This window comes from Ictidomys tridecemlineatus, chromosome 4, assembly GCF_052094955.1.
Source record: "Ictidomys tridecemlineatus isolate mIctTri1 chromosome 4, mIctTri1.hap1, whole genome shotgun sequence".
NCBI classification, from domain to species: Eukaryota; Metazoa; Chordata; class Mammalia; order Rodentia; family Sciuridae; genus Ictidomys; species Ictidomys tridecemlineatus.
Window position 1 is genome coordinate 5421641 of NC_135480.1, and position 17324 is coordinate 5438964.

The 17324-nt window shown below is 43.6% G+C and overlaps 1 protein-coding gene across 8 annotated transcripts in view; it reads left to right on the forward strand.

Moving 5' to 3' along the window:
- Positions 1-17324, forward strand: part of Chka (choline kinase alpha) — a 57236-nt gene that overhangs the window by 22935 nt on the left and 16977 nt on the right. For 3 of the 8 annotated variants that reach the window (XR_013437383.1, XM_078045478.1, XM_078045480.1), the window contains exons 3-4: positions 9501-9530; positions 10493-10546. The exons of 3 other annotated variants lie outside the window; for them this stretch is intronic. Coding sequence is in view for 4 of the 5 variants with exons in the window: in XM_078045478.1 (XP_077901604.1) it covers positions 9501-9530; positions 10493-10546 (84 nt within the window). In the remaining variant the exon portion in view is untranslated. The remainder of the gene's footprint in view (positions 1-9500; positions 9531-10492; positions 10547-17324) is intronic. 2 more of the 8 variants (XM_078045479.1, XM_078045481.1) reach the window with 1 other exon arrangement.

A 17324-nucleotide genomic window follows, 5' to 3' on the forward strand; every position in this document is an offset into this window, starting at 1 on the left:
TAATATTTCATCCTTTTTGGAATTTTAGCACTCTGGTAGTGTTATCTTTTAGTAGTTAAGTACAAATAGAAGTGCTTTGAAATGAGAATTTATTTAAACAGAACTCTTGTCTGTCTTCCTTCCACCTTCCCCTCCCCTCCGTTCCCTTCCCCTCCTCTCCCGTCTCTTCCTCCTTCCTCCCTCCCTCCCTCCCTCCCTCCCTCCCTCCCTCCCTCCCTCCCTCCCTCCCTCTCCCCCCCCCCCCCTCTCTCTCTCTCTTCCTTCCCTCTTCTCCCCCCTCTCTTTTGAACCCAGGGGCCCTTTACCACTGAGCTGCATTCCCATCTTTTTTTTTTTTTTTTTTTTTTTTTTAATCTTTGAGATGGGGTCTTGCTAAGTTGCTCAGGCTGGCCTGAAACTTGCAGTCCTTCTGCCTCAGCCTCCTGAGTAACTGGGATTACAGATGTGTACTCTCCTTATTTATTTTTAAGGTGAGGGGAGACTATCAAGTAACTCAGGAAAATAAATCTCAGAATGATTTGAACTGCTTAAAATGAAATTAACTCTTTCCAAACTAATAGCATGGAGTATGTTTCACAAACCATTCTAGTTTCAGGGGCAGACACTCCTGTATTTAGCAATCAGTTATCTTTATATTAGGCAAACATTATATTAATTTCCTTTCCTGAAGCTGCCTCTGCTTAGGAAGGTGGAGACCATGCTTGCAAGCATCTGGGTAGAAATAAGTGATATCTAAGTGGATGAAGAGGAACACTTCCACAGTCTCATGCTTGACCTAAGACAGTAAATTCTTTTGTTTTGGTACCGGGAATGAACTCAGGGCCCTGAGCCACATGAGCCACATCCCCAATCCTATTTTGTATTTTCTTTAGAGACAAGATCTCACTGAGTTGCTTTAGTGCCTCGCTTTTGCTGAGGCTAGCTTGTGATCCTCCTGCCTCAGCCTCCTGAGCTCCTGGGATTATAGGCATGGGCAACCTCACCCAGCAGTAAACTCATTTTTGTTGGAAAAAACTTCCTGATCTGACCCTTAGTTCAAGTATGCTCTTATGGTTGAAGTTTAAACATAGTAAAACCATGAGATCTACAACTTCGAATTGAAATATTTTTAGTCCTCAAACTCTGCAGGTATAAGAGGAACATTTGTTGCCAAAGAAGAACTTCAAATATTGGTGGCCGTTGTAGACTGTTGGTCATTGGGCTTGCTGGGACATGAGGGGAGGAATCAAATTCAGAGACTCTGAAAAATGACTTCAGTAGAGAGAAGGAAGTAAGAAGTGAACCAGGCATAGCAGAAGTTGAGCCTCCCCAGCACTGTTCCAGGAGCTCTACCATGAATTTAAATTCTTTTTCAAAGGTTTTCAGTCCAGTTTTTAAAAGTCTGTTATTTATTTATTTCTCCTGGGGCATAGGAGAATCAAATTGCTGTTTTATGTTCAACTTTTTGAAATAAACATGGCACGTCACGGAGAGAGACATTTATGGTCTTCACTGAGGCCTTCATTCTTATCACAACAACAGCAACAACAAAAATTGCCAGAATTAATGGAAAATTGTTAATTGTTTAATTAACAGATGCAGAGCAAATGTGGAGCCCCAATAAATAAATAAATATCGTTACTTTAATAAACTTACAGGCTAGCAACAGAATTAAATGTGGCGTGATTCAGGTGATCTGCTTTCCTCCTCCTCCTTTTTTTTTTTTTTTAATATTCTTTTAGTTGTCAATAGACCTTATTTCATTTATTTATATGAAGTGCTGAGGATCGAACCCAGTACCTCACAAATGCTAGGCAAGTGCTCTGCCTCTGGGCCCCGGCCCCAGCCCCAGCCCCATGCTTTCTTTCTTTTTAACTGCACACACATCCTATGTCTGTATGTGTGTCCATGGAGGAGAGACTGGTGACTGCTTGGTGAGCTCTTTCAGTGCCATTGTGCCTTTAAGGGGGTTCCGGTTCACTCTTTCCTTGAAGAATGTTAATTGAGGACTGCTGCTGCACGTAATGATAGGCCCTAGTGTTTCCTCAGAATATTTTGCTGTTTTGCTTAATTATATGATAGACTAGTTTAGTTTAGTATGTCCCTTCTTTCCCTCTCCCCTTCCTTGTTTTACACTTTTGAACTTTTTACCTCTGTGGGAATCAAATAGTATGTGGAAATAGTCCTCATGTTCTTTAACCAGTAATGATTTATTTATTTATTTATTTATTTTTAATTTTTTAAATGGTTTTAGATGAACACAATACCTTTATTTTATTTGTTTATTTATATGTGGTGCTGAGGATCGAACCCATGGCCTCACATGTGCTAGGCAAGTGCTCTACCACTGAGCCACAACCCCAGCTTTCAGTAATGATTTATAAGTGACTTGGTTTAAAATAACTAGATGCTTCTCAGTTTTCTCCTATGTCTTCCTCTTGGTGTTGTGAGATATGTGATTTCCTTTATTTCCATAGTGACAGTGAAGTGACTGCTCTTTGATGCAGTTCTCTAAGGGTTAAGTACCAGAAAGCCAAGGTAAAACCTTGTGATTGACTTACAGCTCAATTTGTGTCCACAAACATCTGTCTCTTCCAGCCCCTAACTCTATACAAGATGAGACATAAGCAAACTTGCTCACTATATCCTGGGTTTTTTTTTTTTTTTTTTTAGTTTTAGAGACTTATGAAAAGTCCTGTGTTCAACAAGGGCAGGAGCAGATCCTTTAGAAATCTGATCTGAGAAGACCCAGCCATATACCATTATCTATAGGTTGCTGGTTTGATCTTAATACATATCAGTATAATTTCATGTCTGTTTTCCATAGACTAGCTTCAGTTTTAGTGGAGGGAAAGGCATTTATCTTAACTGCAAAGATGATGACAACCAGACTCAACTGTAATATGACTGTGACTAAAGTAGGATTGTTTTAGAAGTTTTGAGAAGTGAGGAGCCTTTGCCATTTTGGAAAGAGATGTAACTGCTAGATGAGAGCTTGAAACTCTAAAACTAGCTATAAATGTAACTTGATTTTTTTCCTTTCTGATACTGGGAAGGAACATGAGCTCTGCGACGTCCAGTAGCAGCCTTTTCACAGAAGCAAGTTTGGCTGATTACAAATAACCAGTTTGCTTATTTATCATGAATTGTGGAAGACACAAATGTCAGTACGTATTGTTCATTCATTGTAACTTGTGCCAGTTGGCGGAAGTCTCAGAGGAGTGCCTTGTCCCTTCCTCTGTCAGAACAGTGACTCTGTGTTAAGCCAGGTCCTTCTGTGCATGAACTGAGAGATTGGCCTCACCATTAAGAATGGTCTCAGAGGCATGAATGTTAATAATGCACATCAAAGATCTCTCTTAAGTGTTGTCTGGAAAAAATGTTTTTGTTTGTTTTTTGAGTAATAGAAGGCTAATATTAGTGCTTGTTTGAATACTAACCATAATGCAATTAAAGGCACCAAGGCACAACGCAGATATGTATTAGTGATTCTAAAGAGTGAAATTTGTGAGACTGTTCTTTTGGAGTCCAGAAAACAAAATATCCTCTTCCCTATTTTCTCTGAACTCATTTAATTCAACCCAATAAAATATGGACCAGCTTGTAGATAGTTACTGGCTACTGAGAAATAAACTGCTTAAAAATACTCCTGTGTGGAGCTGAAGCCACTTGCCCTGCAGACATGACCGCTGAAGCTCCTGGATGGGAGCTGACTTTTCCCCTTGTCATGTTGCCATCATTTATGATTTCAAGTTCTTTTGTTTACTCTGCTTTTTTTAAAACCCCCTGAACTCTGAGTTTGGTGTAATTGTATCTATTTCTAAGGTAGTCAAAACTTCCCTCAGAGTAAGACTTTTGTTTGCATTGTACGCACCCCTTTGACCCACCTAGTGTTTCTTAGTTAATACTCTCCAGAGGTAGTTGCCAGTTACACCTGTGGTCCTTCTATACCTGCTTTGGTGCCTTCTTTTGATAACTTAATAAACCACAGACTATGTTTAGTTTTGACATATTCAAAGTGTCCTTGTCTTGCTGGTCTTAAATGTTTGGGATTTATAGCATGAAACCAATGCAGATTTCTGGTCCCCGGAACGATGGCTTGCCCGCGGCCTACCCCTCTGTGGGAAGGAATGTCTGTGTTGGGTGGAGTGAAGGGCGCTGGGGTAATGTACCACTTTAGCTGTATGTGCATGTGTTCTCTGCTGCAGGCTTGTCCATGCGATCGTGCCTGGAGCACTCTGGTTTCCAGGTGACAGACACGATTCACGGTATAGTATGAGACCTCTGAAGTTGGAGCATTCTCTACAGCTTTAATTTCTTTCTTTTAGTTCTTGGATTCAAGAAATGCTTTTTAAAGAGAAAATTATAATGCTTGTTAAGTAGCACCAGCTACAGTTTGTGCTGTGCTTAAAGAGGTACAGTGATAAAGATTTCAGAATGTTATATATTGATATATCACTTTTTAATTTTATTTTTTTGTCCAAGGCAAATCAGATCCCTTTCTTCTGTTTCCTCAGTAGAAAATGGCAGACATTGAGTAATTCTAGACATTACTGGACCTGAACTTGAGAATTTAATTGAGGTACTTCGGTTCTTCCTTCACATCTTTCAGCATTGTGGGAACACGCAGAGACACACACACATACAGACACCCACACAGAGACACACACAAAGACACACACAGACATACACAAACACACACATATAGACACATGCGCGTGCATGCACATACACTGCAGTGTATCTAGTAGTAGTGTAGTAGTTCTTTTGGTGAGAGTTAGCAAACTTTCTTTCCTTTTTCCTTATCAGTTAGTGTGCTTTTTGTGGTCTTATCCGAGCTGGATGCCCATTTTCTTCATGAAGCTTAGCAGTGTTGACCTGACCCCACATGGAAGATACCAGGCCAGAGAGGTCACAGCTCACTTCCTGGAAAAGGGTTGTCTGCAGGTCAGCCCTTGGATGCCTACGTGGAAGTCCCAGCAGGTTTGGGTCAGCAGGTTGCCTGCATCAGGCATGATTCCGAGAAGGTCCTGAAGTGGCCTTCTTGACCAGGCTTTCGCTCACCAGCTGCTGCCTTATGTGGCCTGGAGCCTTTTTGAGATTCTGGTTTCTTATCCATATTCATCAGATCTTCCAGTTTGAAGTTGTTAATGTTCCAAAAGATCAACTCATAGAATATTCCTTGGAAGTGTGGGAGATTCTGTAGAGACTACCATCAAATATTAGAAGTCACTTTTCTATTTACATACTTGTGATTCATACGTGCTCATGAATGAATCACATAAGCTCCATTTTAGTTCACTGTTTTTTTTTTTTTTTTTTTTGTGGTGCTGGGGATCGAACCCAGGGTCTCAGGCATGCTGGGGAAGCACTCTACCACTGAGCCACCCCCAGCATAAGCTCCATTTTAAATCATTATGTGTGGATCTCACATTTTAATGTTCAGTAAAATATTTTCAAAGAATACTGTAAGAAATTATAAAATCAGTAAGTATAGGATGTTTTCTCTCCTTCTTGTCTTTTTTTTTTTTTTTTTTTTTAAACAGTTGGGAGAAGGAAAGCCAAGGCCATGATAACATTCTGCATAACATTAGTGGGAAGAGTGGATCCCATCGTGTGCACTCCTTGCCCCTCCTCACCTGAGGTGGACCAGATCTGCATCAACAGCAGGAATTAGGCCAGGGTTTGTTTATTAATTTTTAAAAAATTTTTAAATTTATTTGTTAGTTGTAGATGGACACCATACTATTTTTTATTTTATTTTATTTTGTATGTGGTACAGAGGATTGAACCCAGTGCCTCACACATGCTAGACAAGTGCTCTACCACTGAGCCACAACCCCAGCCCCAAGGCCAGGGTTTATGACAGAACCTTCTCTTCTAGAGAGTAGAGTGTGATTGAATAAGCGGGTGGCTATTAGAAGCCTTCAAACTAATGGATACCAGTGCTTTCAGGACCACAGGTCACAGTGCCTGGCATTCAGAATGCAGCTTCCATCACTCTTGGAGGATTGATAGCCTGGGAGTTGTTGAGGCCTCAGCTCAGGAGGATGGTCCTGGGTTAGTGGAGAGTGGATCGTTTTCCCAGCCAACCTTCACATGCTCTAGAAGTTGAATCGGGCCAGCAGTTGAATTATTCAGTCATCCTTCCATGGGTCTCACAGCATTTATGAAAACCCCACAATTTATGTTGTATGGAGAGTCTCTAAAAGAGCTCCTAACTAAATGATCCATGTAGCCCTCATGTGGTGGGGAAAGGGTGATGGAGACAAGAGCAGGTCCTAGGTGAGTGTTGTGTGGTCATGCCTCCTCACTTCACTCCTGCATCTACCATCGTGTGTGACATAGTGGTTATTTCCTTATTATGACATTGCCTGTAATTGGCAGTGATTTGATGTCTTAAATAGCATTCCCAGTTTATTGTGCTGGTGGTTGATGTGTCATTCTTTGGGTCTGAGTTACCATTTTTCCCAGCCTGTCCCAGGAGCAGCTCATGCAGTAGTGGATCTCTAAAGTCACTTTAAAAATGGCTCAAATAATTACGTGCTGCTCTTGCTGATTTATTTATATTCACACACCCACATCTAAGGAAAATTGATGTGCTACTTTGTTTAATCTCACAAATGGGGTTTTATAATAGTCATAAACCCTCTTTATTATTAATAGAGGAATCTTTTATTAAGAACTTAGGCAGCTAGTTGCAATGGTGTATGCCTGTAATCCCAGCTGTTTGAGAGACTAAGACAGGAGCATTCCAAGTTTGAGGGCAGCCTTGGAAACTTAGTGAGACCCTGTCTCAAAAAATTAAAAAGGATGGGGTGTAATTCAATGGTAGAGCATTCCTGGATTTAATCTGGCATTGTGAGAAAAAAGAAAGAAAAATAAGAAATGATTTTATTTCTGCTGGTGCCTAAAGATCTTGGATTTCTCAGCCTCCAGAACTCTGAGAAATAAATTTCTGTGGTTTATAAAGGAAAAAAAAAAAAGAAGAAGAAGAAGAAGAAACGAGAAAGCCAGTGACAGGATAGCTTTGTCTTTTTTTTTTAATTTATGTGACAATTCACCTATTTCAGGTTTATAATTCAGAAGTTCTCAGTATATTGATAAAATTGGGTATTTTTAAATATATTTTCAAGATGTTTTAATTTATTTTTTTTTAATATTTATTTTTTAGTTGTAGTTGGACACAATACCTTTATTTATGTGGTGCTGAGGATTGAACCCAGGGCGCGCACATGCTAGGCAAGTGCTCTATCGCTGAGCCACAACCCCAGCCCAAGATGTTTTAATTTCTTAAGTCTTGAAATTTCTATTTATTTTCAAAAAAGTGCTTTATTCTGAGTAATTTCAGATCAGTACAGAAGGAGGCAGAAGAGTGATAAGCCCCAGGTGCCCATTATCCATTTCTCCTGGAGGACAGCCTTCTTGCATCTTTTCATCTATTTCCCCAGGGTTATTTTGAAGCAGGTGCCAGCATTAAATTGTTTCTTCTGTAAATATTTCAGTCTATATCTATGTAAGATCATTTTTAAAAAATGACTTATATGATGTTCACATAAAAAAATTAGGACTGGGGTGTTGGCTCAGTGGTTAGAGAGTTTAGCATGAGCAAGGCTGGGTTTGATCCCTTGCAGAACACACACACACACACACACACACACACACACACAACCACACGGCATTATTTAATGTTAAAAAACCAATGTCTAAATTCTAATAAGTGTAAAACATTTTAGTATTCTAATTTATAAAATAAAATTTTTATTAATTTGCAGGTTAGGAGAGTTTAAAGTCATACTAAGTATTCATAAAATATATCTTACTATCAAATAAATTTTTACCACTGAGGTAAAATTCCACAAGTCCCAAAATATATATTTCTTCCCATCTTCCTCTGACCTTTCTTTTGGCCAAGTGAGTGGGTCTGTGCCTGGCTCATCTAGGAGCAGGCTTCCGCTCACCTCTCCACAGTTGTTTCCCTGGTTTGAGGTTTCTTGGGCCTGCTCTTCTTGGTTATAGCCGAAGGGCATCTGTGCATTCTGTACTGAGGAAACAGAACCCGGGGTTGATACTGCAGAAGTCCATCTTGCCTTTGCGATGGTGCTCTTATTACTGAATAAGTCATGCAGCCATTGGGGTGGGATGGGACTTCTGGGGGTGGGGAAAAAAATGAATGAAATTTACCTCCACTTCTGGTGATAACATGTTAAAAAGGAGTGGTCTTGGAACTTTGTAACGGATTGTTAGCCAGGGTTTGTAACCTGGGATGAGGCGACTTGCTTTTGAGAGCACCATTTAACAGGGAAAAGGACTTCTGTTAGCTAAATAATCCATTAACTGTATCTCCCTAAGAAGATACAGTTAGAGCAATAACAGCATAGGAATAACCATAGTTGTTTAGAATTTTGTGCAGGTCAAATCCCGTTACAACAAAATTTAGTAATATATCCAAATTCCTTATTTGTCTTAAGCTTTTCATACAAAGCATTAGTATGTAATATGTCTGATTATAGAATTTAGGCTTGGGGTATGAGCAAGGCTGGGTTTGATCCCTTGCAGAACACACAAAAGGATATAGCTCAGGGGGAGAGCACTGGCCTAGCATGTGCGGGGCTCTGGATTTAAACCCCAATCCAGATAACTCTGTTCTTAGCTTTCCTTGGAGAAAAAAGCATGAGGACTTTTTAAGGGCATTTCAGCCCATTCAGTCTTCTAATTAACACTGTGTCTAGTTTCCCCACTACTGGGAATGTGGATGTGAACTTGCATGGTGCTGGTTTGCTCCTTGGAGCTGTTTGCCTTGTGTTTCATGGTGCCAGTGCCAGAGTGTTCCTTGATTCACTTAGATCAGAGCGTAGCAAGCATCAGAATTTGCTTGGTACTTTCAGGGTAGACAATCAAAGGTGAAGTCCCTGTTCTTCAAGAACTTACAGGCCACCCAGGAGAGATCACGGAGGTGTACGTCTAAGGGAACAGTGCAGCTGAGGGAGCAACCCTGCAGTTAAAGGAGGGAGTAGAGCTTCATGATAGCCAGTGGCTCCTCCTCAGTGTATCTCGTCATCCATTGACCCCCCTCAGCAGATGGATAATGGCATTTTTGTAATATTTTGATTTTTACGGTGTTCACTGTAACGGGATTTAACCTGTCGCATCTTTCCATCAGAGAAATGCAGATTACACAAATGAAAACATCATATATCTTCATTGTACTTTCTGTACTTTGTACCAAATGTACTTTAAGCGTATGTTCCAGATGTTAGTGAATATGTATAAGTGCAAGCATTAGAAAGCCTTTAGCAGATAGCTTTATGAACATGGATGTTTGTTTACTTTTATACTGAGTAAGATAAACATGTACTGTTTGTACATAACAAGCATTAAGATGTCTGTGGAATGCTATTCCGTGTAGGATGGGAGAGAGTGGTTGCTGTAAGTCACAAGGATTTTGAATGCTGCTAGAGTAGCTGGTGTTGCTTAACGTGGCATTTTTTTCCTGTCCACACTTTCCACCCTTGGTACAGGTGTTTTTGATAAAGCTGTGGAATGGAAAGGTATGTTTTCACGGGATGTTCAAGATCTGTTACCCTAAATTACCAACCTCTTATTTTAAAGAGGTTTCCTTTATAGGACTCCTCTTGTCTGGCTTACACGCAGACTTTAAATATAACATAATTTTAGAGGCAATAGAGAATGAAATTTTGACATTACCCTTAAGTTTCTTACTTTACTTTCCCCCAGTCCCTCATTTAAGGTTCTATGAGGGTTTAAAGCGCTTGGGGTGGGGGGCTTGCTTTGAAGATACATGCTTTGTGCCGTGAAGAAAGAATGTAGCCTCAGAGCTGCTTATGGAAGTTGGTGATCTAGTATGTTGTTAATATTGCCAATAATTTGCAATTTCATTGAGGAAAGTAATGTAAAAGTAACCTTAATATATTACTATATAAGATAACTTTAGGGACTTTGTTAACTTTACCCTGTCCTCTTTTTGCTGGAGCTGTGACCAGCTGCACCAGCAGGGTTAGACTGGGGGAGTGCCAGGTGTCCTGCCTGCACAGTGCTTTCTTCTCTGTCCATGGTCTGTGCTAACCACAGCCATCCGTGGGTGGATTGATACCCCAGTCCTTGCGGTTGGCTTGAAAGAACCCCATAACTAAATTGGCGAGAGCCTTGGCCTGCACTTTTCTTTAGAAGGCTCAATTGGAAGAGTACTATCTAGTGACTTTCCTCTAACAATGAAATTGTGAAAGGTCCGCAGGACGGCCATGAGATGCACAGTTCTTTGGTCTCAGTGGCACATCCCTTTTCTTGTAAATAGCTAAAGCACTTTCCAAGGCATTGGTACTAGTGCTGGAGGCTGCTGGTGCCTGTAGACTACGCAGGTCCCACGGCAGGCTGAGAAGCCCTTGTAAAAGATCTGTGGTGTTCGTAAGCCCTACTGTTCTGGTGGTTGCAGAGTAGTGTCTGCTCAGTGTTCTCCATCTCACCGGAAGTGTTTGCTTTTTCTCATTCATAGAGGTCCTGTAATAAAGAGGGATCCGAACAAGCTCAGAAAGAAAATGAATTTCAAGTAAGTAATTCAGTCTGTTCTGCATGAGAGGTGAACCGGTGTCAGCCAACCTCGCTGTGCTGCAGTTCTGCAGGGCCTCTTCTCTGCCCTTGGAAACACCCTCACCTGTCCTCCTTAGGGGAGAGCTCTTGGTGTATTGGTAGCCACCTCACTGAGACCAAGGAAGCAGTGGGGGTTCCTGGCCCCTCTTGAGGGTGCAGATGGTGGAAGTTTGATGTCTTTATGGCAGCATTTTCTACACGAGTGTCCAGGGTGCAGAGAGGTGGGGGTTTGGGGTGACATTTGTGTGTAATGATCTGATGTGGAGGCAGCTGGCTTCCACTGCTGCAGTGTCTCACCCCTTTTCTTCGTTCCCATGCTTCCCATTAGGGAAGCTGGTCAGTGCCCAGTCATTTTAGTGGTCACTCCATTTTCTAGGGAAACAGCAGACTTTGTTCCAGGTGGAAAAGGTCCCTAGACTCAAGAGACTGTGAGCTAAGCTGACCCCTGTCTACTGAAACACATGCAAGCAGCGGGTTTGAGGTTGTCACCACATGGAGTGTGGAGGCTTAGAAGTATGGAGTCTGGGTGAGGATCTCCATACCTGGAGTGAAGTGTTTCTCTATGTTGTTCTTTTTTTTAATTATTTTTGGTGGTGCTGGAGATTGAACCCAGGGTCTTACGCTCTACCACTGAGCTAAACCCCCTGTCCCACAAAAGTTTCTTTTAAATGCTCTCTTCCATATATGTAGACTTATCGTGAAGGGGGCATGTGTGTGCACAAGAAGGGGATCAGCATGACATGATCTTCCATCTGCCCTGAGATTCTAAAGTTCTGGAGGTGGGGGAGGGTCTTGCTGCTTCTCACTGTCTCTCTGCTGCTTGTAGTAGGGCACTGGCTGGTTGCAGGGAACCTCTCAGGCTCATCCACCCCACCTGTTGGTATGCATGCACTTGCTTGTCTCCTGGACTGTCAGTCATGGCCACACCTCCTCTTCCTCCTCAGGGCCTATTGGAAAACCTCAGGGAGTGTGATTTTGCATATGAACTTTTGAGGAGAAGGCAGGAGGTTGGCAGTAAGAGTGGAGCAGTTGGTTTTGTTTCCTTATGGAGCCCCTTTGAGTCACCCATCCTGGCTTGCAGAACCCCTATTCTGAACATTCATCCAGAGCCTCACTGTCCCACGGGACCTTCACTCATGGCCCTAGGGCCATCGATCACCTCTCAAGTGCTTCTGTGCCACAGGTGGAGCTGGTGTCTTCCTGTTCTTCCTCTTCCCTGCTTCTAACCATTTCTCCTCCACCAGGAACCCCGTTCCCTTTGAGGCTCATGCTCTGTGCTGTCAGTCCTCCCCAATGGTAGCTCTTGTCTCTGGGCTTGCCCATTACTTGTGTGTTGGAGACCCCAGTCCACAGCTCAGTTTGAATTCATTCTGGTTCTTGCCATCATTCTCTGGCCTCTGCATTCTGACCTCCTCATCCCTAACGGTCTTTCCATCTGTTCCTCCTGTTATTTGCTCCCATGGGAAACTGTGTCCCTTCTGGCAGGCCAGATTCAGTAGCCTGCCTGGGTACCTCTGCAGCTATCTGGCTGCCATCAAACCTCCATTCCAGAGCGTGGGTAGCAACTACCCTCTCACTCCCAGCCCTCCAGTCTCCTCATCTGTCCTGCCCTGCTGAACACCCAGCTCTGCTGCCACAGGTCTTGCCTTCCACGTGTTCTCAACTTTCTCCTCATGCTTCCTCTCACGTGCTCCTCGAAACCCCGACCCTGCTGAGCCCAGCTACTGCCACTCCTTCTCTGTGCAGTGTCCAGGCAGCCAGGGCTGCTAGAGAAGAGCTACACAGTTGGGAGGGTGGTCTGGTTCCAGGGCCCTGGTGCCCAACCTCAGGGGTGCACCACTGCCTGGGACCTGCTTAGGGTCTCCAGGAGGTTAGGCTCTGCTTCTGTATCTGGGAGGTCTGTTCCAGAGCTGGGTCCTTTGGACCTCCCTGTTTCAGAAAGTAGAACCTGGTTCTTTGATGACTGCCAATCTCTTGTCCCTCATCTGTCCACCACAAGCCCTCTGCATTGGCACTTTTCACTGACTGTTGCTACTAAAGGGTGTTTGTGCCCCAAACTTGACCTCCTTTCTTATTTGGCCCTGACTTCCCCATTCACTGTCCCCTTCACTGCCTGGTAACAGGGCTGTCGGCGGTAGTGCCCTGCCTGCTCCCACCAGCCCTGTTCCCACCATTTATGCTCTTGTTCCTGACAAGATTTCTCTTTCCTTTTTAAAAAAATATAGTTTGAATTTTATTTATTTTTATTGGGTGGGGTTTATGTTGCTGTTTTAGTCCTGAAGGGTGGAAGCCAGAGCCCTGGGAATGCAGCCCCCAGCAGGTTTTCTTGAGACAAAATCTGTTGTCTCTACTTTCTTACTTCCCAGTCTCCTTTTTCAGAAAAGAGATTTGGAACAAATAATAAACATAGTACAGAGAGTTCCCAGGCACCCCTTCCCTGCCTTCCTCGAGGTTCTCATTTTACACAGCCGCAGTATGGTGATCGAAACCAGGTCCTTGAGTCTGCTGCAGTAGTACTAACCAAACGCAGACCTTATTGGGATTTCAGAAGATTTTTCCCTGATGTTTCTTTTGTTCTATTCCAGGGTTTAGTCAGAATCCCAACGTTGCATTCGATAGTTTCTGCTTGGTCTTTTTCAGCCTATACCAGTTCTTCTTACTTATTTACAGTCTTGATACTTGTGAAGAATGCCCGTCAGTTATTGTGGAGAATGTCCCCTCAGTCTTGACCCCCTGCTTCCTCTTGCTTGGAATGAAGTCATACAGAACTTTGGTGATGTCTTCTCCAGTTTAAACCCCTTGCTTCTGTCCCCCTTCAACTCCCTCCTCACTCCTAGTCACCCCTTCTGACATCATCACTCTCAACTTCTAGATCCAGTGTCCTCTTTCCTCTCTTCCTGTTTGACCCTTAGTACCATTTGACACAGAGCGCCACCCCCTCCTCCATGATGGCAGGTGTCTCACCTCCTTTGCCAGCACCCCCTGCCTCATTCCTCTTCCTGCTACCCAAATTTAAATCAGTGGATGGAGTGGCTGGTGGCTCAAGTGATCCTCCTGCCTCAGCCTACCACGTAGCTGGGTCTCTAAGGTGTTACAGCACCGTGCCTGGCTTCTTGGCTTTTTGAAATGAAATAGAGTAGAGAATATTAGGAAGCTTGCCATGTTGTGAGGGTGTGTTGCTGTGTGTAACATCTGGTGTGTGTGGAGGTTGATGTGTGGAGGCCTTTTGCACTGCGGGGGCAGTCAGTTTGGAAGCCATTGCCCTAAATGTTGGGAGTTCTCAGTCCTAGCACTGTTCCTCCTCTTTGGTGCCTGGGTGAGCTTGTCTAGTACAGTGAGTTTTTGTTTTTGTTTTTGCTTTATTTTTGGTACCAGGGATTAAACCCAGGGGCACTCAACTACTGAGCCACATTCCTAGCCCCTTTTTAAAAAAATAAAATTTTTATTTTGAGACAGGCTCTCGCTAAGTTGCAGAGACTGGCTTTGAACTTGCGATCTTCCTGCCTCGGCCTCCTGAGCCACTGGGATTACAGGTGTGTGCCACCGCGCCTGGCCCTTTCTTATTTTTTGAGACAGGTTCTCACCAAGTTGCCCAAAATGGTCTTGGGCTCACTCCCAAGTAACTGGCATTACAGGCATGCCCAGCTAGGACTTGGCACTCAATTCTTCAACCCAGGTTTTCCCCAAGCCCAGCCCTCTGCAAGGTGCTCCTGTCCGCTTCTATCCCCTGATTCCCGTCCCACCTACACTCTCCCCTTCCTCATCCCCTTCCTTGAGTACACCAGACTCCCCTGCCTGAGAGCTGCTCATGGTTCCCCCTCGCCCTTTGGGCCTCCGTAGACCTAGCTGTCCTGTTTCAACACCCTTCTGTCCCTCTCGTGGCAGTGAGCCTGTCTGTGGTCATGTTCACTCATTCGTCTGCCCTCTCTAGAACGTAAGCTCTGCAGGCACAGACCTGATGGTATTGCTCTTTGAGCTCTTGGATACTTGGCACAGTGCCAGTATACACATTCATCAATGTGCTAGGTAAATGTGTGAATGAATCTTTTTTGGGGGGAGGGTACTGGGGGTTGAACCCAGGGGTGCTTAACCACTGAGCCACATCCCAGTCCTTTTTTACATTTATTTTAAATATTTTATTTTTTAGTTTTAGATGGACACAATCTTTATTTTTAATTTTTTATGTGGTGTTGAGGATCGAACCTAGCGCCCCGCGCATGCCAGGTGAGCACACTACTGCTTGAGCCACATCCCCAGCCCGTTTTTACATTTTATTTAGAGACGAGGTCTTGCTAGTGTGGTGAGGCTGGCTTTGAATACATGATTCTCCTGCCTGTCTCCTGAGCCACTGGGATCATGGCTAGCCCAGGGTGTGACACGAAGGTGTGGACTGAGTCGTGCCTGTTGGCCCACTCACTCTCTCTCAGTAGCCCGCGGGAAAGGCCTGGACACCAGTGACTCAGAGGGACCACAGGCACCCTCCCAGCCACTGCCCTTCTTGCTCATGTCTGGTCTTTTTTTTTTTTTTTTTTAAATTTTTTAGTTGTAGTTAGACACAATACCTTTATTTTTATTTGTTTTTATTTTTTTATGAGGTGCTGAGGATCGAACCCAGTACCTCGCACGTGCTAGGCGAGCGCTCTACTGCTGAACCACAACCCCAGCTCCCATGTCCGGTCTTTCTGTCCATTGTCTCTGTCCATAGATCCTGCCCTCTACACACTGTCCCCACCCCTCTTGATGGGCACAAATACCAAATTGTGGGATTCCATGAGAACCAAGCTTTGTTTACACTTTCAGAACAGCAGGAGAGAACTGGGAGGTTCTTTAAGTCTTTGCTCATCTTCTCAGCACAATTTCTGGGCATGCATTGATTCAGCCAGCACTGAAGCAGAGTCTGGGCAGCGTGTCAGTCCAGATCCCATGACAGTGCTGCCCTGTGTAAGTAATGTCAACCATGATGTGCAGCATGCTGAGCCTACTGAGGTGTCAATCTACCTGTGGCTCCATTTCAAACCTTCAGGGATATTTCAGGTTGGATATATATGTGTTGGATGTATAGTTCCCACCATAATATCCTTCATCATGATTACTTTATCATTTTTTAAAAAAATATTTATTTTTTAGTTGGACACAATATCTTTATTTATTTATTTTTATGTGGTGCTGAGGATCGAACCCAGGGCCTTGCATGTGCTAGGCGAGTGCTCTACTGCTGAGCCACAATAGCCCTACTTTATCATTTTGACAAAAAGTGGGGTTGGGGATGTGGCTCAAGCAGCAGCGCGCTAGTCTGGCATGCGTGCGGCCCGGGTTCGATCCTCAGCTACACATACCAACAAAGATGTTGTGTCCGCCGAGAACTAAAAAAAATTAAATAAATAAATATTAAAAATTCTCTCTCTCTCTTTCTCTCTCTCTCTTCTCTCTCTCTCTCTCTCTCTCTCTCTCTCTCTCTCTCTCTCTCTCTCTCTCTCTCTCCCTCTCTCCTCTCACTCTCTCTTAAAAAAAAAAAATTGGGCTGGGCTGGTGGCATGTGCCTGTAATCCCACTGGCTTGGGAGGCTGGGGCTGGAGGGTCACAGGTTCAAAGCCAGCCTCAGCCACTTAGCAAGGCTCTAAGCAAGTTAGTGAGACCCTGTCTCAAAATAAAGAAATGAGAAAAGGGATGGGGATGCAGCTCTGTGTTAAGTGTCCTTGGGTTCAATCCCTGGTACAAAAACAAAGGTGGGGGAGTGGAAAACACATTAAATTCTGACAAAATTCTGGATACCTAGACAAAAGAAGTCCTAATTCTACTCTTCGAAGTGATTGGAGAGTTAGAATTTCATGGGAGAGTCTACAGATGGCAAAGGGTTATGAAGAATCACCAATGGCAGATCGCCTGCTCTGGGAGCCAAGGCCAGATCCTCTTGTCCTACAGTGCCCAGGTTCTGTTTGCTTTTGCATTTTATACAGTATGGGAGGTGCCCGCAGTCCCCAGGACATCAGGGTGCACTGCCCACAGCAGTAGTTGAGCAGATATGGAAGCAGAGGCCACTTTGCAAGCCCTGGGGTGAGCTTCCTTGGAGAGTTTCTCCAGTGCTGGACTTGAGGTCAGACAGGACCCAGAGTGACTGTGCCTTCTGGTCAAGTGTGCTGTGAGGATCCGTGAATGATGGGGATTAGGTATTTTGCCAACTAGAGAGATTGGTATTGTCTGTCTTTAAGGGTTTAAGCAATAAAACCTGTTTGATCAAATCCTGCTCTAAAATCTATTAATTTGATCAAATCAGTGCTCTATCAATGTTGTTCAGTACAAACAACTATAAGTTATTAAAATGAATAGTGAAGATTGAGCCTCACAAGGTGATGGCTATACCATAATTGTGGGGGATTACTTACCAAGAATTCCACTTTGCCCACACAAGGTAGAAGTGACTGAATGACCCTTTGTGGTCTAATGTCCTTTGGAAGTAGCCTTTCTTTTTTGTTAGCTTCTCACTGTAGCATTCTGTCACTGCCTAAAGAACTTGTCTCTTAGTTTCTCAGCTTGTTTTTGTAATGTGAGTGCTTTAAACAATGTTCTCTGGGCTCATGTTCCCCCACAGCACCCTCAGGAAGAGATGAACTAGAATCATCTGCATATACCTGCTGGCTCGTTTCCTTAATCAGGTCAGCTTAGAAACTCAGTCAGGACCCTAGGAATCTCTATTTGTGCAAGCTCCTTAGGAGACTTGGGACTCCTGGTTGGAGGGA